This window comes from Semicossyphus pulcher, unplaced genomic scaffold, assembly GCF_022749685.1.
Source record: "Semicossyphus pulcher isolate SPU_LCO1_2020_fin unplaced genomic scaffold, fSemPul1.0.p SCAF_1, whole genome shotgun sequence".
Taxonomy (NCBI): Eukaryota; Metazoa; Chordata; class Actinopteri; order Labriformes; family Labridae; genus Semicossyphus; species Semicossyphus pulcher.
In genome coordinates, this window is record NW_027211603.1 from 22,643,642 (window position 1) to 22,667,034 (window position 23,393).

Genomic DNA, 23,393 nt, shown 5'->3' on the forward strand with positions numbered 1-23,393 from the left:
TCCCTGTAACGGAAGTCTACTGACGTAATCAACGATCTCAGTTCCTGGTAGGTTTTTTTTTTACATTCTTTAGCTTTCAGTCGATCGTACGCCTTTACTCCGGCAAACCGGCCGTCATTCGGTAAGTTTATTCACTTTAAATTGTAATAACTCTTCAAAATGGGTCTACTTGTTGACTGGTCAACAGTTATGCGAACATACATAGGTCTTTAATGTCCATTTTGTTGAACATTGAAGTCACACTTTCGAAAACGGGCTCAGTTAGCCTGGTTAGCTAGCTGTCAGTGGCTGTTGCTATTGGCGAGCTAGTGAACGTTAGCTTGTGAGCTAACTCTGTCAGTGCTAACGCTAGCTCGCTGCAGGCAGCGACTCCACTCTACCAACGCGATTCAATTTAGATCAATTGTACAACACTGGGATATCATCAGCAACTGCATTGAATTGCACGCAGCTTTGAATTGAGCTCGGACTTGCCGTGTTAAGAGAAGACTCTGTGCCGCAGCCCTGCGAAGTTACATAACGTTAATTTGTTTGTAAATACCGATTACGTGCGTGTAATCCGAGATCAGGGGCAGAGTAAGTAATCCTTTAAAGATTTCAACAGTCATTAAGATCAACACTAAGTACCTCTGCGCTCATTATTAGCCATTTGACAACATGATTCAGCTGTATGAAGTGCACAGTAACAGTTCAATGTCAGAGATGTGTAATGTCAGCTGGAGGTAGAAGTTAGGAAATCGACTCTGTCAGCGAGCTCTTTGCATTTGGCAGATAATTTGATCCTCCTGTCACCTCCCGTCACTCAGCAATAATGGCTGGGTTAAAATGTCTAATCGTCTTTTTCTGATGCTGCAAAGGAATCTAAACACAACAAAAGCATTTCATTCACTAATGTTGCAAAACTAGAAAGTATAAGATCCTGCTGCTTTGCTCTGAAATTTCCAATTCAAATTCACGTAGTCCTTCTTGCCTCCAAACCTCAACATTTCTTCTTTTCTTAGTTTCGTTACATTTCATTAAAATAAGCCTCATCATCAATCCGAATTAAGACATCCCATACTCCTGAAAGAATTTATTCTCCCACATGATTTGGGATATGTAACAGTCGGGCAACAAACAATGTTAGGAATAAAGAAGCTGACTTTGCAGTGGTTTTGTCAGAATATGCTCAAGATTTCTTTACTACTTTTTCCTTTAAATCTTCTTAGTGAAACAGGCCTCTGGATATCAGCTTAAGGGAGATATTAATGAAAAAGAATATGTTTTTAGAGCAGCAGTGCTAATAACATCACCAATAACACTGAAACCTTGTCTAATCAACAACCATGAAAGCCCAAGGTTATAGTCAAATACTTTGTCACAAGAGATTGAATGTGAAAAAAAACAAGTTTTACATAATTTGTTTTATTTCTTGTCTTTGCCTTGATGTCTTTACAGTTTTTACTATCTTTGTGATCTTATTTATTGTTGCCTATGTGTGTAAAGCACTTTGAGAAGCTTGTGTTGAAGAAGATATACTATAGAGAATGTATAGGGAAACTTTACTGGGCATATTGATCACTTGAACAACATGCGTATGCTCAGAGTTCTACATTGTAACGCTAAATACATGGTGATTTATATGGTGGATTTTTACCATAACATTCCTTATTGCACAAATATTTGCATTTGTACAGCTCATTTCTTTAGGTTTTCATTTTTATGTTGTACAGTTTACCCTTTCTCTGAAATATATATGCAGGTAATATGTGTATCAGTATTTAACGTGAATATAAAAACATTTTCTCATAAGGGCTGCTCTATGTATGCAAATGTTGGCAAAGTGTGACCTCATTATCTTTGGGTGTTGACGGGACACTAGGCACCAAACAAAAAACTCAATCAACCACATAATACTACTCTTAATTTCAAAAAATTGCCAATAGGTTTCATTAAACGACTCCTTTTCTGGAAAATAAGAGCAGTGCCCTTTGAAAAGTTAATGAATATATGGTTGCTTGACAAGAAAAACATAATTTTTGACAAAATTAATCTGCCGTTGTAAGCTAAAACCTGTGTTTTTTTTTTCTTGTTAAACTTCCACATGTTGCAGGAGTCTGCTGCCCTGTGTCGGGAGAACTTTTCTTGTGCCAACGGTTAACCCAGGATAAACCAGTGGTGTGTGTCTGTCGTCAGTTTCCTGTTCGTGTCTGTGGCTCTGGTAACTCTGAACAGGAAGACGGACGTAGAGAGACGTCTGAACTAAGAGAGGAAACTGCTGTGGCTTCTTCGTCAGCCTCAGAATGACTGAGTTCTGGGTTTGTTTCAGCTGCTGCATTGCAGAGCAGCCACAACCAGTGAGTATGACATTCAACTGAAAGAGAAATTGGTTGGCTTGGATTTGAAGCGGAAATTGGCTTGAAATATGTTTTAGATAGAATGTAGGTTAATAAACAGAGCAGTATCCTCTGGTGTAAAGGAGTACGCTGGCCCATATAGCCTATGTTCAGTTTAACCTGAGCTGTGAATATTCACTGCATTCTTAAAAAACATTGTGGTTCAATCATGCTTGACAAAATACACATTACATCCTCTTTTTATTATACATTTAAAAAGCAGCAGGGCCTCAGGCTCACCACATCCCCCTGTCTGACACGGCACTTACTTAGATTCAATAAGGTTCATTATAGAGGCAGCAAACAACCAGCTATTGTGCCAGTTTGTCTACTAGCAGATAACATAAAAGAAATCATGAATGTCGACCTGTTTTTATTGTAGCTCCTCAGCACAGATATCTGTAGATAAGCAGGAGAGAGGAAAGAAGGCTCTGTAACGGCTTGTGTTTACCTTTTCCTCATTCGTTCTGATAACGTTTATTACCTGAGACATATTTAGGATAATAAGATCGTTGATCTTAACAAAAGTTTCTTGTACTCGCTTACAGAAACGGCGGCGACGGATTGATCGCTCCATGATCGGCGAGCCAACAAACTTTGTTCACACCACACATGTAGGCTCGGGGGACATGGGCCTGGGATTGGCATCAGTAGGTTTTTTTGGTCCTCTTTACAGAATATTCACACATTATATATACAATCTATAATGTATAACATTTCCACCTTGATGTTTGTAGGTGGACCTTGTCCAGGCCCAGATGAAATCTAAAGGGGGCTACGTGCATGGAGGGTCTGAAGGTTCTCAGTTGTAACAAGGTGAGAAATATTTGTTCACGCCTTTCTGTGTGGAACTGATATTTAGCATAGTAGTTTCACTACTCCAAAGCCATGCAGACACGGCTCAGACATGCATGTTTGAGGTTTCTTTGAGGGGAATTTTAATAAGCCGCAGATTTTATGTGTAAACTTTAAAGTCAGAATATCAATATCAAAACATTCTTGATAAACACTGCCAGCCAAAAGGCATTTGTTATCAAAGCTTTAGGGGAAATCTATGAGTTGCTGACTTGACTCCACTCATGCTGGCTCATAACCAATGGTGACAAACCATGCTTACATACAACAGCAAGCCTGTCTTGCCAGCTCATACAGCATTCGTGTTGTGCTGTACATAGTGTGTGTTTTATCAGGGGAATCCTCTCCATGAAGTAATGAAAGTCTTATTTCCTGTTGATGAGCTTTGTTCTGAGGATAAGCACATCCTTTTTTATTGTGACAGCGACTCAGTTGTCACTTCATTTGTTATATGAGTTTTGTTGTTTTCAACACTGGACTGGTTGGACAGTGTCTTTGCTTTCTACTGGCCTCTGGCAGCTGTTTAACTGTTAAGGCTACACCCTTCCTTGTGTTTTCACTTTCACTGTATGTTTACGTATTTCACTTTTTACTTTTGGGCCCATCATTCTGTGGTTGCTCAACAGAGCCAAGATAGATTCACTGGCCAGAGTCGTTACTTTGCCTGTTCACTCTAAAAATGTGAACTCTAACCAAAAGGGCTCTGATTGGATGGTTAAATTGTGTAATTTAGACTTGGCTCACCCCCACCCCATCTGTAGCAGTCTAGATCCTAACTTCTGTTCCACTTTTCTCCTCGCAGCCCTTCACAGTCTTGTGGAAACTACTGTTGTTCATATGAGGAACCATTTTCAAAAAGCAGTGCTGTCTGTAACGGACGCAGGACCAAAAGATGAAACTACTGCTTTTCCATAATGTTGTATATATTTTTATTTTCCATTCCTTTTTTTTAATGAAAGCACTGCTATCCATTTGCTGCCATACTGTTGCACTGTAAAGAGTAGATAAGAGGGTTTAGAAAGCTCATAAATCTCAGCCACGTATGCTTGTGTGTATGCATGAGGAAAATAAGTTTCAAAAATATTTGCTGTTGTAGCCCATTTGGATGCCTGTATTTATTATCTGTTTGTAAAACGGACCTCATGGTGGCTGGGCCACGCTGGAGATTTTTGGAACATTCAGTTTCCTTCTTTATTCTCAGAGGTTTATCAGAGGACAGGTAGAGGTAGCGAGGCATAGCGCGACATGTTCATTGTTTTATTCTGAGAAATGCTCACCATTCTCTGAGTTGCTTTCAGGGTTAAAGATTGCTGTCTTGTTATAAACTTGAATGAGTAGAGTACACTGGACCATGCATTGTACACTCACACTTGCTTAGAATTCCGCATTGATTTATTTCAACTTTTTTTTATACTCGTTTAGATCGAACCATATAGAATTTTAATAAACTATGAACTTCCTAATCTGCCTTCTGAATTTATGTTCTTTGTTTTACTAGCGTCGATTGGCAGCTTGATGCTGCACATACTGAGCTTAGTCAATACATCTTTTTTTTCTTTTTCTACATGTGTTTTGTTTTTTTCACGACTTGCGTACCAACATTAAACCCAAGAATTAAACTTGGAAGTAACCAAATCACCGCTGCAAACACTGCTACAGACGTGGGTCAGGTTTGATGCAGTTGGTAGCATTCTCAAACCTTTAGTTCACCTTCTGTTTGCCCATCAGTCATTGCTGTCCCCTGCACAGTTTAGGTCGCACACTGTGTCAGGACTTTGTAGAGTTCGTCTTTGACATAAAACCATCTTTCAGTTAAGATTTGGCTGATAAACGCACAATTTAGGCCGAGGTGATTGTATCCCTCCGGAGGTCGTAGTAGTAGTTTCATGTTCTGTTGAAAACTCAATTAGATGCTGTTAACAGCTTTCAGACGTTTGTGACCCACCTTTTGTAGCAGTGTTTGTAACCTTGTTGTCAAAGCATGTTCTCATGTGACGTAAAGATTTAGTCAAAAAGTACAAAGTGTAATAATGAACCCCCCTTAGAGATGTAATTACAGTTTGTCTGTTATCCGCCTTTTCAAGAATATCTAACTTTACTAAACAAGTGCAGCTCTTATTGCCTGATTACACAGATTGTGAGTAGTGTTAGTGATCACTTATTGTTCTCACCTTTTATTGACGTCTGGTGCACTTTCATTCCCAGTATTTTCATATGCAGTCCAAAATTCTGAATGCAGCTAAATTGGAAAAACCTTTGTCTAATATTGAAGATAATGTACGAATAATATTAAATGCATGGGATCTATAGTGACCATTCTACTCGTCGATACTAATACTATTATCAAAGGTGTAGAGCCAACCAGCAGGCCTGGATCTATTAATACATGTGATTCTGTGTTCTCATTATACGTCATTTGATATTCCATTCCAAAGCAGAAAGTGATTGTATGATTAGTCAACCAAATTGGTATTAAATTGTGTGAATGTCATCCTATTAAAGATTCATGAATGAAATCTTTGGTGTTTGTATCAGGCAGTGTAAAATACCAAACCGCTACATTGTAATTCCTTCTCATTTTCAGCCTTAAAGCTGCCGGTAACTCCTTTCCCAACATTCACTCACAGATTAAATCATGTGATTCATCAGGCTTTAATGTTGTCACAGAGCTCACGTGTTCCTCTTTAAATGTTTCTGTAGTATTTCCTGTGTAAAAAGAGATCCACATACAGTACGTGTAGTTTGTTTTATCTCCAGCACTGGGTTAAACGCTGTCGTTCCTGCAGACAAAACGGGATTGCCGTAAAATATGTGACCAGCAGGCTGTGCTAGTGGACTGGTTGAATGTGACTTTAAAAAATGTTTCCTCCTGACATAGGACTTATTTTAATGATGAAAATGTAAATAGAAAACATAAAAGTAATGGATCCATGCTTTATATGTATTTGGGATCATACATATTTTTGGTTACTTTCTGTATAAGAGTTCTGGGAAGGTGTTGGAGCTGTGTTCTGTTGTTGTTGTTTTTTTTCTCAGGAACTGCCTGTTATGTAGTTCCCACTTTAAGGGAAATTCATCTGTCTTTTTTCTGCATTTTTCAGAATAAAAAATAAGAAATAAATGTTCAATGTTGATATTTGACCCGCTGTGTGTTCATGTTTTCTCTTCAGACCTAAACCTGTCACCTGTTGGTGAGAGAGGAGGTGGTTGTGCTATTTCAAGAGGGTAAAATTTCAGCTCCAAAAATACAAAATAATTCTTTAGTAATCTGTGGTGGAACATGTGCACAAATCCTTCAATCATCTGTGAAGGTTCTCAGTCATCACGGTCATGGTAATACGAAGTTTAATCCAAAAGGCAACTGGACTTGGTTGAAGTTCTTGAGGACGTTTCAGCTCTCATCCAAAAGACTTCTTCAGTTCTAAACTGTCTGGTGGACGGAGCTAGAAATAAGCCTCTGTAGGTCATTAGTATGCTAATAGATGTGTAAACAAGGGAGAGTTGTTAACCTGGGGTGTTGACCTAATAGCACAGAGAGTCGTTAGCACCCTCTTGTGTTGGTGGGTCGTTGGGCTCACATGATCCTGAGTGTATGATCCACACACAATACAGTTTTGAATTCTCTGCCCAGACAGCTGAAATCACACTCAGGAGAAACGTCTTCAAGAACCTCAACCCAGTTTTAAGCTTCGTAATTTCTCTCTCTTCTCACGCAATCATGTAAAGCCACACACAAGTAAAAACCCTGCATTCAAAGTGCTACTTACAGTAGAAACAATTGAACCTATTTGAATTGATAGAACCATTTTAACCTAGAGGACGTTCAGCTAGTTTAAAGTACCTATGTTAAGTTGTGTAGCTTTGGGAGATGAAACGAGAAATAAAGTAATGCGACACAAATCAGTGTTTCAGTTTTAACTTGTTTCTGTGAAATTACAGCAAATTTGACCTCTTTGGGCCTTGAGCGGTTTGGAGGGGGAGTGTCGCTGTCAAAGACATCTGAGATGTGGGAAACGAGTCGCATTGTTTCGTACGGACATCAAAATTCTTAGGAAGCATCTGTTTAATCTTGACAATGTGTTTTATTTATTGTGGTGGAGTTAAAAGTAGAGTATATACCTCGTAAAAGTAGTGTTGTTGAAGCAGAAAGCAACAACAAATAATAGAAATAACCTCAATTCTGAGCTTAAATTAATATTACTCTATCAGATTAATGCTCCTATATTCTTCACCACTGTAAACCTTAGCAGGTAATATCAGGTCTTTCTCATAAGAAATGAAGTCAGCAGGAACACCACAGGTTAAATGACCTGCTGCTGAGCAGATGGATGTGTGCTGACGCAGTGGAGTGTCATTGTGACTCTGAGAAGGAGCAGAGCAATAATGAGGCTTCGTTTTAAACACACTTCTGCTACCGTGACGAGTTAAAATACGTGCAGTGAGAGAGGCCTGGAAGTACAAACACAAATACCTGGAATGAAAATATATGTTTTGTAGTTTTAGACAGTTATCAGTCAAGTAGTTCCATAAGCATTTCCTCATATATATATATTTTTTTGTGGTAACATTTCAGTACATCATTAACTGAAACTGGAAATGTGAGTTATATCGATTATATTGCACTTCTTAAGCTCTACTCATGTTTCCTTACACTGTCACATGGGAGGATAACTGATTATAAGTAGGGAGGCAATCAGGACAAATAATATTTAATCTAATTACTTCTCTCCCGGTTTGTGAACTCTGCTGCTTAGGGTCTGTGCTTTGTGTTGAAATTATATTCCAGAAACAGACATAACCAATAGGTTTTACAAAATTACACACAATAAATTGCACAAATTGTTGCTTTAAAAAACTAAAACATATACAAAACTGTCATAAGTACCCTATTCTGAGAAATTGTTTCCCCAGTATCAAATACATATACGGACAAAAAAGCAATAACTAATCCTGCACAAAGCGAAATCAGATCTGTTTACTCTGCAGGCTGTGGTGTGAGCTTGGTGTCACTTCAGTGAGTCTGAGGCACTGAACCACAGTGAACCAAAGTGATGATGACAGAGGGAAAGCTTGGCTTGGAACAGGATCTTCATCTCAGCACGCTCAGCACAGAGGATGACCTGCCGGACTGACTGACGGAGCAATAATCTCCGTCCGCTCCCCCTGCTCTTGTTTCTGTTTGCTGGGGTCAGCTGAGCGAGACAGACAGCAGGGCGGAAAACGGCTGAAGAGGAAAAAACTGCTTTTCATCAAATATGGGCAGCTACAGCATCAGTGTTTGCTGATGTGTGGACCAGTCAGAGAGCTCCTTGATGTAGTTTGGACCTAACAGGTCGCTGTAGTTGTCCGTGTGCAGAGAGTAGGGGTAATCATCCACGGCACCTGAGGAGCAGAAACAACATGGGTTCTTATTTTTCTGTTCCTTTACAACTGGCATGAACATTTCTTTTGTGTCTTGATGCGGTATTGTCATATTGTCGTACAGGGCCAGTGGTCCCACAGTGTGTGTGTCCTCCATCCTTTCTGCTCCCCAGTCTGGTTCCAGAGGTCAGTGTTGTTTAAGTGGTCCATCAACTAAAGGATGAAGAATACTTTCAGTCAGTAAGACAGACATCTATAGATCCCAAACTGCTTAACAGGAACATGCAACTGATCTCTAAGATTATTAGGATGCTATCTTAACAGGAAGCTTTTCCTTCTTCGGGGTGTCAGTTATTCTGCCAGTGAGAAATGCAATGCAATGTCGTACCTTAAACACAGCCTCATTTTGCTCCTGGTCATCTGGTTTGACGTCCCACGTCCCTTCATAACAACAAAAACAATCACACTTACAGTCCCTGGCCACAAATGCAGCTGTAAGAAGCACACCAAAATAATTGACAACAAGCATCTCACCATGTGTTTGGGTGTTGTTAAATGTGTCTTGGGCAGGGGGCTCAACCTTCTGTAGTGTGTTTGACATGGCTCTCGCTGTTGTGGGTTGCCAAGTGTGTGTGCTGTGTGTATCATCGCCAGAACTCGCCTGTCTTCCTCTGGGTCTGCTGAACACCCTCAGCCCTGAAAGAGAATGGAGAACAGTGCGGTCACGTGAGATCTGTCTGACAGTGTGTCCGAATATGTTTACCTCTCTACATGTTTACCTCTCCTGCGCCTGTGTGTGTGAGCGCTGGGCAGCATCCTGTACACTCTGTAGGCGTTGCTGCCTCTCTTCCTGCTGTGCTCCTGCAGCTCACAGATGTCCGGCAGAGAATTCAAAGCACAGCGGAAGTTGGCCTTCCATGTCTTTGGATCTGGTTTGTCTTTGCCTGGACGATACCGTCCTGAAGTGATCAAGTGTATAAACAAGCATGAGTATATTTATGTGTATTAATGTTTTCCCCTTTTTTCTGTAGCCCAGTTTTCTTAGCTGGAAAGCCTGGCCCGACTTTTGCTATTTGACTTATTAGTTCAGGAAAATGCGATTTGAAAGCATTTGAATAAAAAAGTTGATATTGTGTTAAAGTGTAGCAAAGTGCCAAAAATACCAATTAAATTATTAGGTGGAACAACCGACTGCTGTGGTTTAGAGTGTGGTAAGACGCATGTTTCACCTTTCGCCACATCTACCAATGATGTTACCATGTCCTGGTTTGCACCTGTGCATCGGTGCAACGAGGTCAGAATTTGAACCAGGAGGGGGCAGCAAAATCAAGATTTTCAGTGCAGTGAATGTTTAAATCAAGCATATTTCCAAAAAATGTAGTTTTTTATATGTTGCCCAGTGAGTGTGCAGATTTAAAAAGCTCTGTACTTTACCTACCTGTCCACCATCACATCTCTGCAATTAGGACGGGAAAAAATGTATATACTTCTTATCAGCATCAGCATATATGTGTTAAAAAATATCATCCATCCACTATCTATACTGCTTATTCTGTTCAGGGTCACATGGGGCATGAGGCCTTTCCCAGCGGTCATTGGGCTCCTACATTCAAACAAGGATTTGAACCAGGAACCTTCTAGCTGTGTAGGGACAGCACTAACCATGTGAGCACCACCGCGCAGTATACAGTATACAAATATTAGCATGTCAGATATTTGGCAAAAAAAATCAAGATTTTTTTTTTCTACAGTGAAGTGAGTTAACCCCGTGTGCTGAGTCTACTCTCATTCTCATATTTATGTGCATCATATGTAGCGCCACAGTGTGATTTGGATCTCAGCCGGGCCTCTGTGTATAATTGCAGCCTCAGTGATAAAGTCAGCAGACGAGGCCTAAGAAGAAACGGGGCACACTATGTAGCGTAGGAAGAATATTACATTATGACTCAAAGAGCCCTCACAGGATTGTATCAAAGACTCTCTGACATTTGATGGCATCATTGATGGTCCAGTTGTGTTCATTATATATTATCATTACTATGATCTGGTTTTGCTTTGCTTTAAAATCTCTTAACTTTTGAGTACGTATCTGTTTTTCTATATTCAACAGCTGAATATGTTTTTTCCCGTCATGTTGTGAAGAGCCGTCCGGTTGTACTTTGACAGCAATACGATCCCCCTGAACATTCACAGCCAGTGAACTGGAGCGTTCCCATGAGGTGATGCAGTCACCAAGCATGACTTTCCCAAGACTGGGTTGATGGGATTGTGTGTGTGTGTGTGTGTGTGTGTGTGTGTGTGTGTGCTACTTAACTCAACTCAGAATATATAAGATTACAAACAAAGCAGATGTATCTGGTTACAAGATGATGAAAGCAGTAAAAACTAGTGGACTATATTGATCTTTGCATTACACTGTATGAGTCAGAACTAAGTGTATATGTTTAATATTTGTGAACTCTTGACATACTGTAATCTCCTGTACTTGGTTTTGAGTTGTACAAGTCTTATGAACACTGCAGGTTAAAACAAGGTCAGGTGAATTAGGAAGGTAAATACCACATGACAGACTATCTCTCCCCACGTCTGTTGCTCTGAATGTGGTCCTGCATTGAGCTGTCATTGCAGAGAGGAGCATGATCCAGACTGAGGTCCCTCAAGTCTGTCCATGTGTTCCAGAGATCATTTATACAACATGTTGATTTAGCATTCACTGTTGTCATTGATGGTTGCTGGCTTTTGTAACCACTCAGCTGTAAACTGGGAATGTGGTCAATCTAGAAAAACATGGACTGACAAAACTGTCATGGCTGCTCTTCACTGGAAATACTGCGAAGCAGGACACAGTTAATGGGATAAAAATGGCATAAAACCCAGTACAACGGGGTACATTATCACTTTAAATAACATTTAGAAAATGTACTTCTACCTCCTACAATTATTATTTTCCTATTCATTAAGTCAACCAATAAATCTGAGTTGACCCAGCCCTTGTTGGACCAGAACTAGTGGTAGGCATTTTTACCTCCAGGCAGACAGCACATAAAAGCATGAAGTGAAAGATTAATGCCAAATATGAAGTTGGGCAACGATCTGGCATATAAACTTTCAAGAGGCATCAAAGAGTTTGTCACTTATCTACATTTTTGTTTGGAAAATCTCTTCTGCTGTAGTTGAAACGTGTAACTTTAACGTGTAATTGTTTGCCATTACTGTTATAGTTTTATTTTGAAATTACATACTAAAAAAAGAGTTACTCAAGTGTCTGTTTTTCTCTACATTGAAGGTTGTTTAATGAATTTGGCACTTTGATTTATTTGACATAATACTAAAAATAAAATTATGATATTTTAACCAAATGTCCCAACCCTGTAGTGCTGTGCCTCAGTCCAGCAGGCCACTGTTATACCTACAGATTGTATACACTTTTTCCTCTGTGATTTTACTCACTCTGCATCAAAGTGTAACACGTGTAAATGTAAGAAAGTAACACAAGCAAAGTGCCAAATATTAATAGAACAATATCAGTTTAGATACAAAATACATTTAAAAATCTTAATAGACCCTCCAGCTGAACCAATCACATTTGTATGTACATGTATGTCGGCCTCCTACCAGTGTGCATGGCCCAGCTCCTGAAGAGTGTCGCATCTCGGTCAATACTCCAGCCATGACGAGCTGCGTGTTTCCACGGGATCTGGAAGACCCGTGCTGACTGTTGAGCAAAATACCATTTAACACGTTACATCATTGCCAACATGTGTGTTCACCTGTATGTGTATGGGATGAGGATTGGATGGAGGGGTCTACCTGGTCCAGCCAGCTGACTCCTGGATACCTCCCAGACTGAATCTGCTCCTCCAGCCACGGCCTCAGCCTCTGCCTGCCCTGCTGCTGCTGCATGCTGCAGTCCAAGCTCCAGGTGTGCACAAAGGTGTTCAGCACAGATGCTTCACAGGAGTGTTAGAAATAAGGGTAAATTTCCCAGGAGCTCAGATTCAATACAGAGGTTCCTCCTCCGCTGCGTTCTCCCAATCAAAGAGGTCACAGTTGTGACAATCCTCCTCATCACTGCCTCCTCCAATTACAGGAAATACAGTAAGTGCCGAATGTTTTCTCCATGTGTGATACTGAGCTGGAGTTAGATAAAGTAGTACAGAGTTGTGAAGCTCCTGTGCAGGACGGTAATGCTTTTCCTGCTAACTACAGACTGTGTTTGGAAAGATTGTAGATTCACCACAATGAGTATATTGTGTAAAAATGTGCTGCATTTAGTCCTGAGCCAACTACCTGTGGTAGTCAGTGCTAAAATATTTTGGTGGTCAGGGCATGTCACTTTCAATAAGACCACCAGGTGGAAGCAGAGGTACATGGCAGATGAGCTGCTTTGCATGTTGCGACCTGCCTTTTTTTCAGTATTCCTCCCCGCAGCACGTCCTGCCCTCACAGCCAGTTTCAACAGAAAAATGAAGAAGGACATTTTTTATAGTCTGAGATCTTACACAAGTTCCTGTGTTCTGTCTGTTTTGGTGTTGTATTTAAATAAGGCTGTTTGGTGCTAAAGCTGGGGAACTATATGAAATAAGAGTCATCTTTGGTTCAGCTTATTCATATAACAAAAGAGAATTCCAACTTAATGGGAATTGTTTCTTGTGTTTTAAACACTGAATTAAACACTCAGCCATCTCAACTATAATAATCCACAGGCCACAACTTTTCTTTGAACTCTTTTCCGTAGAAAAAATGTCCCATAACAGCAGCATGTTGCAATTATCTGAATCTCATGTATTTCTTTAGACTTTTATTGTCCAATAAGTTCCTATGAGTTTTGTCTGCAGGCTGTGTTGAGCCGACGAAAGCTGACGTATTTCTGTGGAAGAGCACCAGAATTTCCAGAGAAGAGTTATGAGGAAGTAATTACACAAGTCGGGATGGCAACAGCCCGGCCACAGCTGATTGGCTCATTTCAGAAGAAGTATTTCTTCAGTTCTCATGTATTTTTCTTCAGTATTAAAGACCAAATATGGTACAGAGATGGCTCCTCTGTTTACTCATATATTAGTCCTGCTTACACATATGGTCAAACTTGATGTCAGAGTTTTGTCTCAGTTTTATACATGTAAGGAACATTTTGCATGAGCTTTGTTGATTATATGTGGAAGACAGAAGCTGATTGTCACTGTTTGTTTAATCTTCTGTAACATGCACACATTTAAAACTGCATCCTGTTTATGACAGGAATATCACATTAAGTGTTTTTTATACAAACTTGAAGAAAGTTTAACATCACAGCACTTATGTACAGCAGTTATATACAGTTGCAAAGTGTTCATAAATAAAACAAATAAAAAGTCTTTACGGTGCAAAGGTGTGAATGTGATGGTTTGAATCATGGCAGCAAACAAATAACATCCAACAACCTTTAAAACAGTAACTTCAATGTCTGATTATAACTGTTATGGAGCTTTTGATCATCATTGTCTTTTTCATCAGATGCTGTTCACATTCACAGTGTCATCAAGCCCCTCTCTCTCATCGTTCATATTTACCAGCAATGCTTACAATTCAAAGACACACAGACAACACTCACAGAAGTGCATTGGGGTAGACAGTAGCTCAGTTTGTAGGGACTTGGCGTGGGAACCGGAGGGTGGCTGGTTGAAGTCCTGGTATGGACCAAGTATGGAATTGGAGCTGGTAGCTGGAGAGGTGCCAGTGCACTTCCTGGGCACTGATTAGGTGTCCTTGAACAAGGCTCCGAATCTCCAACTGCTCTGGCCGCATGTCCATATGCAGCTCCCTCACTCTGACATCTCTCCATTAATGCATCCATTAATGCATGTCCGTAGGGTCCTGTTTGTGCATGTGTGTATTTTAGGCCTATATTTGTATAGCATGTTTGTAATAACAGAGTGAAACCTGTACATTGAATCCCCTCTGGGATGAATAAAATATGTCTTCTTCTTCTTCTAAAAATGTAGCTTTATACACATTGGTAGCCGCTGTCGGTGATCACTGGCATGGACTGTTCAGCCGAGACCAAAGACAGAAAAGGTCTCTGGAGCTCAGAAAGACACTGGCCATCCTGGACCATGTTTATGGGACAAGGAACAACTGGATTTAAGATGCCTTGAGGCATCTTGATGAATGTGTCCTCTTTGTCATCACTCTTCTTCTCTGAAAACAAAATGCCTGGCTGCTCGACTACATTCGGAAATGGCTGGTAGTCGTAATCCACTGCAGGAAAGCTTTGTTTGTCTGCAGGCAAGGAGCCGTAGCAGGGGTTTTCATCACATACAGTGACCTGTTCAACAACACCGATCTCTTCGTCGAGTCTGGGCTCAAGGCCACACTGCGCGGTTGTGTTGGTGCCACTAGAGAGGGAGGATGAACCGGAGTCTTCAGCATATGAAAAGCTCCCAGAATCTGCATTGCACGGCTGATAAGACATATCTGTTGACACAAAGGATGAAACTTCTGCTGCTGGTAACATGACAAGTGGACAAGCTGGGGCCTGTTGGTAAGTAGAGGAGACAGTGACCCCCTCACAGGGATGATACACAGAGTCACAGAGCATTTCAGCCTGGACCTCAGAGCTGTCTGTCTGTGTGCAGCCGGGAATGAGGATGGAATACGTTTTATTCATGAAGCAGGACGATCCCGAGCTTGTGTCAGCCATGACATCACAAAGGTCGTTAGGAGCTGTCAAACCGTCTTCTGCGAGTAGGTTTATGTTCAAAGGTGATATCGGGCAGATATTAGCGAAGGCTTTACTAAGAGCATCCTGGACTTCGGCTATAATGTCTACAGGTTCTGTGTTAGCGTAACTGAGACAGGAGGAGCCGGTGCTGATCCCACTGCTTTGCTGAAGGCTCCCACTGCTCGAGTCCCTCAGTGAATCCTTCAACCTAAACACAGAAAAATAAGTGACATCAAACTTCTAATTAAATCTCTTTAAAAGTTTTGTTATTGTTGATGTGCTTGAGAAGTGATGCTAACCACAGTTTGCCGTCATCTGAGAGAGGTTCAACGCAGATGGAGGAGAGGATGGGTGGCATGGGCTTTAGGATCTGCAGCAAAGAGGTTAAAAACTATGAGAACTACAGGATCTAAACATTTCAGTCAAAGGGCTCAACTTAGAAAGTGTCTTTTGCAATGGATTCTACATTAAATATTAAACTTTATGTTTCTGTAAGTTTTTGGAGAGGTTTAAGTTATAATCTCAGATATAATAGTCTTGGTTGGTTACAGTAAAACCCCAGTTTGCTGGTGTTAACAACATGTCCGGCTGAGTAGCTACGGTATCATCAATAAATCATAAGAGCAACAGGTGTATCTCTTGCAGTGCCAGACAAACATACTATGTTTAAATAAAAGAGCAGGTCAACAATTTTCTGCACAAAGCATGAGTAGTTTCCCAACATAAAATACAGGTAGTGTTGAATTACATGCTGCATTGTTTCCCGTAAAACCCTCATGTGTGAATGTGGTGCAGCGGTGACGGACACCGGCATAACACTGAAAATCACCATGCAGAGAAGGGTTTAGAAAATGCAAAAGCCCTGAAAGGGTATTGCAATAAAATGTACTGTTCACGTGCAATAAATTAAATACATGCAACGATTTTACATGTTCACGTCACAGTCGATGCCTCACCTCATGCTCGCTGTGAAGCATATTGAGGAGTTTTGGATTTGGACATTTCAAAACTTTGTCCCACCACTTTGTTTTGAACCTAAAAGCAAAAGCAGAAATCAGTTAACATAAATACAAACATGACACATATAAAAACAACACAAAGGTTTCAATATTAAAGGGAAAGCCTCTTTTTGACTGACCGTAAAGACGGACACTATCTTTTCTCCGCTTGACTTACTTTACATAACAGCCAAATATGGCGCTGCTGATGATGACTGCAGCCACACTGAGGCAAATGATGAGGGCCAAGAACACGGTATTGGAGGACATGGCTGTGAAGAAACAAGCATGAAGTGAGTTTATTTTTGTACAGATGACACACAGAAGAGAGACAGGCAAGACAGAGTGCATCAAGCATCTAAACCCTGTGTTCCCCACAAGCATAAATACGGCAAATTTAGTGAGCAGTGAACAGTGAGCATCTAAAGAAACTGGCTGATGAAAGTGTGGGTGGGCAGGGATGTCCCTAGAGTGCATAAAAAGGGTGTGCCCATAATAGTGGAGCAAGACAGAGGAAGCAGAGAGAGATGAGAGTCCACTTTAGCTAATAGATCCATGAGTTTAAAGGCCTATCAGACACAAAACACGGCAGCAGTTTAAAGCCTCACAATTCTTTTCTGCAATTAATGTTTCACCATCCGAGGTTAGGTCTGTGAATAAGGGCTCTTTTATAACACCATACAGGATTTAAACTGTCCTTCATGAATACTCACTGATATTACAACAAAGCCATATATGTATTATAAATATTAACTGAAGAAATACACAGTATGAAAGTGACAAAAAAGGCTGTAAAGAAGACACTTACGAGTCGTGAATTCATACTCCTCACTACTGTCACTGAACTTCCCACTCCATTCGGTGAAGCTTTTCACGCTGACCACATAAGTAGTGCTCGGCTTTAAGTCTCGACCAAGTATCTCATAGTCGTTTGTTTCACCATCTGTAGTTTGGTCGACAAATTTAGGCTCCTGTCAGGAAGAAAAAAGAACCCAGCAGTCAGTCTATACCTCGAGAACAAATAGCCTCAGTGTTATATACGCAGCCTATGAAATTGCTCCTACCTTGTGTGTGTCTCCTTTTACATGGTAAGTCACTTCAGCTTTCAGGGTCTTACTTAAAATGTACTTCATGTTTTTCAACCACACGACTTGAAAGTTCCCGTTGGACTCATTGACTGAGATGATTGTTGGTGTTTTGGGCTTTACTGTAGAAAAACCAATAAAACAGTATGTTTTATACTCTGCGCCTGTTATCCTGGGGCCGGAGGACTGTATTTCTAGCAAATGCAGATTGACAGATATTCATTTAAAACAAGTTAACTTACTGCTGGCTGTGATGTTAATGACTTTGCAGTCCTCCATTATGTCTCTTTTCCAAACTTTTGCTGTATAATTATCTCCTGAATAAAAAAAATCCTGTTGGGCTGAGCAGCAGCACTGTCCATTGTCGCACTGCTTGAAAATGTAACTGTGGGGCACAAGAAAACATCAAACAAGCTCTAAATATATTAAAAAGAAATGAGTTCTCAGACTAATAAGCTGCAGCTGATTTTAATAGGCTATGATATTTAAAAAAGAACACAGAATCAACACTGGGGGTTTTTTTGTTTTTTTTTTAAACATTATTTTTTGGCTTTATTGGATCGGACAGCTGAAGGGAGACAGGAAATGTGGGGAGAAGAGATTGGCGGATGACATGCACCAAATGATCGACATACCTGGGCTCAATCCTGTGATCAATGCCTTGAGGACTGCAGCCTTGGCCGGGCGCCCCAGGATCAACACTGTTTTAATGGCATGAAACATTGTCAGGATCCACAACCAAACCTAAGCTTAGAAATGTACAGTTTTAAAAGTGTTATTTCCTTGGCTCTGTAATGAAATATATAAAAACAGCTTACCCAATCCCGTTGTGGTTCACTAGAGTCAAACTGTATTCAGTGCAGTTTTGCGCCTCAATGTGGCAAGATAGAAACTTCTCAAAGTCGTTGGTACAGTCAAGATTTCGGCCTGCACGAGACAAACATCACAGAGGAGATTGATTAATATGAGCATGACAAATGGCCTAGATAGATTATTTAAAAGCTACATGTTCGTACCAAGGACAGCTGTTGCATTGTTTCCAAATATCAGCAGGGCAAAAGCGATCCAAACACGAACGGACCTGAAAGCAAACAAAAAGTTATATTTTTACTTTAAACAAAAAAAACCCCGATAATTTAAGTCCTACGATGTCCAGTAATCGAGATTACCTCTTTAACTCCATGCTGAAACGATGTGTTCCCTTCGTGTCCTTCCAAAACAACAATTCAACTCAGATACGACCCACTGTCTGAAAGTGAAGGGAGTCCGCTGCGTGCCTACGTTGTCGCGCTCTTCCTGATATGGAAAGCTCGCTCTTACTGGAAATGTTGCGCCACAAACTGAAGGGAAGGGCGGTTCAATCCCATGACCTCAGAGAGGCTCGAGCACTCTTTTTGGTTTTTTTCACATGAATTTAAAACAATGATCACAACAAAAGGAGGAAGAAATTACCAGGAATTAAATATATGAAAAATCAATAATAATAATTAGTCAGTTGGCTACAGTAAGTTTTGTATCTTTAGACTATTATTTACAATTATTATTATTTCAGTACCCCATGCACATATTGCAGAGACCTGTATGTGTCAGCTGTCTGCTTTATTTTCTGATAGAATTAAAAAACACTTCATAGGAAATATCCGTCTGGTTGTTATTGAAGTTGGCAAATACTGCCCACAGTCATTTCTCATACTCGGAACTGACTCATATTTCTACTTCTCAATATTGTATGCACATGGAAGTAAAATGAAAAGTAGTAACATTTCACAGTGAAATGATTAGTTATACACATTGTACTGTAAACGTCCATAAATGTGTTCATTATTAAAATTTACATCAGCTACACACATTCCGAACTGTAACATGAAATGTATACAATTGCTATATTTGTCTACCTTAAAAAAACACTTAGGCCTACTTCTTGTGAAACGATGTCTAACTCTGCTTGAGAATACCATTATTTTTTCATACAAGAGGTTCCTCTGCAGTACTTTTGAATGCAGTGTCACTCTGATGTCGGCATGGTTGGTTAGTTGACATTTGTCTGACAAATTGGTACATCAGTTCTACAGAAGAGCCCAGGATCAGAAAGTCATGTCACAACCATGACTAAACATCAGCTCTGCTTGACAGCAGGTGGCAGTGGCTTTATTCAGACACAATGTCAGTTAAGATGTCATTGTCTTCTAAGAGCTCGGTCTCGATGACTAGAAGTCATTTGGTCATTATATTTTGGCAGAGGTTTATATTTAGGGTTATTTTGTTTTGAATACCATACATAATCAACCTACCATACAGTACTCTTATGGTACTCAGTACTCAGTACGCTTGATTGGCTCCAGCCCACCTGTGACCCTGAACAGGTTAAGCAGTATGAATGCAGGGATGAAGTGTAGTGAAAAATTATTAATTAGGATAAATTTGTGATGACAAGGGGGAAGCAAGCAAACAACGAATAGACTGAAAAGTGAATTTACACCAAGACTTATGACACTGTAACGCTCACTTATTTCTTTGTTATAAATCTTTATGCACATGACAGATGTGTGATGTCATATGTCTTGTAAGCTACTGGATGCCTAAATTTACCTCGGAATCAATAAAGTATCTGTCTCTCTCTGGCTAACTACTATATATCTGTTCCACACTCTGTCCAGAAGGGGGCAGTAAGGCAGCGGCGAGCTGGCTTCCCAACCGCCAAAAATCAAAACAAAACGAAGAAGAAGTACTTCGTAAATTATTAGTGATTTCAGGCAGCCAAAGACACGTTAGGACATATAAATGGACCTATTTGCTGTGCTTATACCTTTGAACAGTTGGTTTTGTCTTTATTAACAAGTGTTGGTATTGAATATAGAAGTTGCTGCCGTCCTGGTGAAATTAACATGATACTGGACACTTGCGTGAGAAGTTTAGTTTAGCTTGCTAGCTGCTGCTAGCTAACTAAAGTCCAGGCAGAATAAATGTCTGTTAGACCAGCTCTGGTGGAGTGTGTAGTATTGTCTCTGCAAGATGCCTGTGTGTTTTATCCGTGCTGTAAAGGCTGCTTCTCAAGGGTTCAAGAGGAACAGCAGGACACGAAGAGGTAAACACACAAACTACCAACAGAAAAGTATGGTTACTGTAAAAAGTACATGAGAATGAACAGCAATACTTTATTACGTCTCACTGATTAGACCATGTAGATGAAACTAACCAATACAAAAGACTTGAAATGAAAAAAAAAGTATTTATTTGTACTTTGAGATTACTGGGAAAATGTGAACGCTCACTTACAGTGCATAAAAACTCCTTCCCACTTACTTAGACATGTACAAAAATGTCTGACTTCTCTGTCTACCCACCACAGATGCCGATGCCATAAGTGTGGCTACATCTGTCTGAGGGAGGAGGTTGATCACAGATATCGTCTCTCATTCAGGGTGACCCGGGACAAATGCATATTTGCAGTTACTGTGTTTGGAACCAGCTTAAATCCATTCTTTGGCATCCACGCAACAGGTTTACACAGGTGAGCAGGGACAATTGTTTTTTACTCAAGTCATGGTGCAGATCGTGATGGGCCTTATCCACATGCAGCTTTACAGCTGGTTTTAAAACATTATATGTTGCAGGGTTTCCACCAGAAAATTGTTAAACAGATAGTAAGGCACCCAGAGCTATCATGATGAGCTTAGTTTGTGGATGTTGGCCTAAACAACTGCACTTTACGATGGCACGTCTATATCTGGGATTTGCTGTATGAAACTGCACCTCGGCTCTTTGTTTATTTTTTTGAACAGTAATTAATATGTACTTTATTTTTATGTATACCTATGTGATTTAGTTACAGGGGAGATGTTAGAAAACACTGTGGTAAAGCTTATGTATGTCAGAAGGAATACACAAGTGAGCTTCATATCAGCAGTGTAAAGTTCTGCACATTTAAAAAGCTTAATTTGTTAATTGTGTCTTTTTTCTTTGCTGGTTAAGTTGTGTGGATTTCTGTTGTGTCTGTAATGTTGTAGATTGGTGGAGAACGTGGACGGACCAGTTGGAGCATCAACCAGATCCACATTGTTGGTGAAGGCTGTCCAAGACTGTTTCATTGGCAGACATTTTATCTTTGGTATAAAGGTACAACTGCACATATGTATTGGATATATTAATGGGTTATACCAGGTGTGTACCAATACTGATGCTGTCTTTAGTTAACAAATATAATTGTGAAAATTATTGGTCTCAAACTGGGCAATTATTGTGTTATAGTGGCATGTTATCCAGGCAATACACAGGAACAATACATGCACAGTAATCTACTAAGGCTGAACAAACAAAGAAAAGATCGATGACTACAGATCGACTTCAAAAATAAGTGGAAATCCAAAGAAAAAGAAACAAATTCAACGTTCAGATGAAGCAAACAGTCTAAAAAGGAATGGTTAGGTCTTTGAATAAGGGCTAAGTTGTGAATTCATACTCCTCACTACTGTCACTGAACTTCCCACTCCATTCGGTGAAGCTTTTCACGCTGACCACATAAGTAGTGCTCGGCTTTAAGTCTCGACCAAGTATCTCATAGTCGTTTGTTTCACCATCTGTAGTTTGGTCGACAAATTTAGGCTCCTGTCAGGAAGAAAAAAGAACCCAGCAGTCAGTCTATACCTCGAGAACAAATAGCCTCAGTGTTATATACGCAGCCTATGAAATTGCTCCTACCTTGTGTGTGTCTCCTTTTACATGGTAAGTCACTTCAGCTTTCAGGGTCTTACTTAAAATGTCCTTCATGTTTTTCAACCACACGACTTGAAAGTTCCCATTGGACTCATTGACTGAGATGATTGTTGGTGTTTTGGGCTTTACTGTAGAAAAACCAATAAAACAGTATGTTTTATACTCTGCGCCTGTTATCCTGGGGCCGGAGGACTGTATTTCTAGCAAATGCAGATTGACAGATATTCATTTAAAACAAGTTAACTTACTGCTGGCTGTGATGTCAATGACTTTGCAGTCCTCCATTATGTCTCTTTTCCAAACTTTTGCTGTATAATCATCTCCTGAATAAAAAACATCCAGTTGGGCTGAGCAGCAGCACTGTCCATTGTCGCACTGCTTGAAAATGTAACTGTGGGGCACAAGAAAACATCAAACAAGCTCTAAATATATTAAATAGAAATGAGTTCTCAGACTAATAAGCTGCAGCTGATTTTAATGGGCTATGATATTTAAAAAAGAACACAGAATCAACACTGGGGGTTTTTTTTTTTTTTTTTTAAACATTATTTTTTGGCTTTATTGGATCGGACAGCTGAAGGGAGACAGGAAATGTGGGGAGAAGAGATTGGCGGATGACATGCACCAAATGATCGACATACCTGGGCTCAATCCTGTGATCAATGCCTTGAGGACTGCAGCCTTGGCCGGGCGCCCCAGGATCAACACTGTTTTAATGGCATGAAACATTGTCAGGATCCACAACCAAACCTAAGCTTAGAAATGTACAGTTTTAAAAGTGTTATTTCCTTGGCTCTGTAATGAAATATATAAAAACAGCTTACCCAATCCCGTTGTGGTTCACTAGAGTCAAACTGTATTCAGTGCAGTTTTGCGCCTCAATGTGGCAAGATAGAAACTTCTCAAAGTCGTTGGTACAGTCAAGATTTCGGCCTGCACGAGACAAACATCACAGAGGAGATTGATTAATATGAGCATGACAAATTGCCTAGATAGATTATTTAAAAGCTACATGTTCGTACCAAGGACAGCTGTTGCATTGTTTCCAAATATCAGCAGGGCAAAAGCGATCCAAACACGAACGGACCTGAAAGCAAACAAAAAGTTATATTTTTACTTTAAACAAAAAAACCCCCGATAATTTAAGTCCTACGATGTCCAGTAATCGAGATTACCTCTTTAACTCCATGCTGAAACGATGTGTTCCCTTCGTGTCCTTCCAAAACAACAATTCAACTCAGATACGACCCACTGTGTGAAAGTGAAGGGAGACCGCTGCGTACCTACGTTGTCGCGCTCTTCCTGA

At 40.2% G+C, this 23,393-nt stretch overlaps 4 protein-coding genes across 4 annotated transcripts; 1 reads left to right on the forward strand and 3 right to left on the reverse strand.

Annotated features, from left to right (window-relative positions):
• The first annotated feature begins 55 nt into the window (after positions 1-55).
• On the forward strand, positions 56-6,371 carry cdc42se2 (CDC42 small effector 2). Its single transcript, XM_069664130.1, has 5 exons — positions 56-121; positions 2,093-2,336; positions 2,924-3,025; positions 3,113-3,191; positions 4,033-6,371. Exons 2-4 carry the CDS (start codon positions 2,283-2,285, stop codon positions 3,185-3,187), a joined length of 231 nt encoding a protein of 76 aa, XP_069520231.1. The 5' UTR covers positions 56-121; positions 2,093-2,282; the 3' UTR covers positions 3,188-3,191; positions 4,033-6,371.
• Positions 6,372-8,060: 1,689 nt separating this feature from the next.
• On the reverse strand, positions 8,061-12,984 carry irf1a (interferon regulatory factor 1a). Its single transcript, XM_069660080.1, has 8 exons — positions 12,882-12,984; positions 12,402-12,541; positions 12,207-12,306; positions 9,371-9,550; positions 9,126-9,287; positions 8,980-9,032; positions 8,714-8,804; positions 8,061-8,612 (listed from the first exon to the last, which is right to left on the reverse strand). The coding sequence occupies exons 1-8, from the start codon at positions 12,982-12,984 to the stop codon at positions 8,494-8,496; spliced, it is 948 nt and encodes a 315-aa protein (XP_069516181.1). The 3' UTR covers positions 8,061-8,493.
• A 776-nt stretch (positions 12,985-13,760) lies between these two features.
• On the reverse strand, positions 13,761-18,677 carry LOC138593293 (uncharacterized). The gene is made up of 11 exons (XM_069664238.1): positions 18,544-18,677; positions 18,391-18,455; positions 18,193-18,301; positions 18,010-18,075; positions 17,617-17,759; positions 17,354-17,496; positions 17,098-17,260; positions 16,468-16,561; positions 16,248-16,326; positions 15,591-15,661; positions 13,761-15,499 (listed from the first exon to the last, which is right to left on the reverse strand). The coding sequence occupies exons 1-11, from the start codon at positions 18,555-18,557 to the stop codon at positions 14,575-14,577; spliced, it is 1,872 nt and encodes a 623-aa protein (XP_069520339.1). The 5' UTR covers positions 18,558-18,677; the 3' UTR covers positions 13,761-14,574.
• Positions 18,678-20,583: 1,906 nt separating this feature from the next.
• Positions 20,584-23,352, reverse strand: LOC138590889 (uncharacterized). The gene is made up of 7 exons (XM_069661311.1): positions 23,263-23,352; positions 23,110-23,174; positions 22,912-23,020; positions 22,729-22,794; positions 22,336-22,478; positions 22,073-22,215; positions 20,584-21,979 (listed from the first exon to the last, which is right to left on the reverse strand). Exons 1-7 carry the CDS (start codon positions 23,274-23,276, stop codon positions 21,815-21,817), a joined length of 705 nt encoding a protein of 234 aa, XP_069517412.1. The 5' UTR covers positions 23,277-23,352; the 3' UTR covers positions 20,584-21,814.
• Positions 23,353-23,393: the final 41 nt, after the last annotated feature.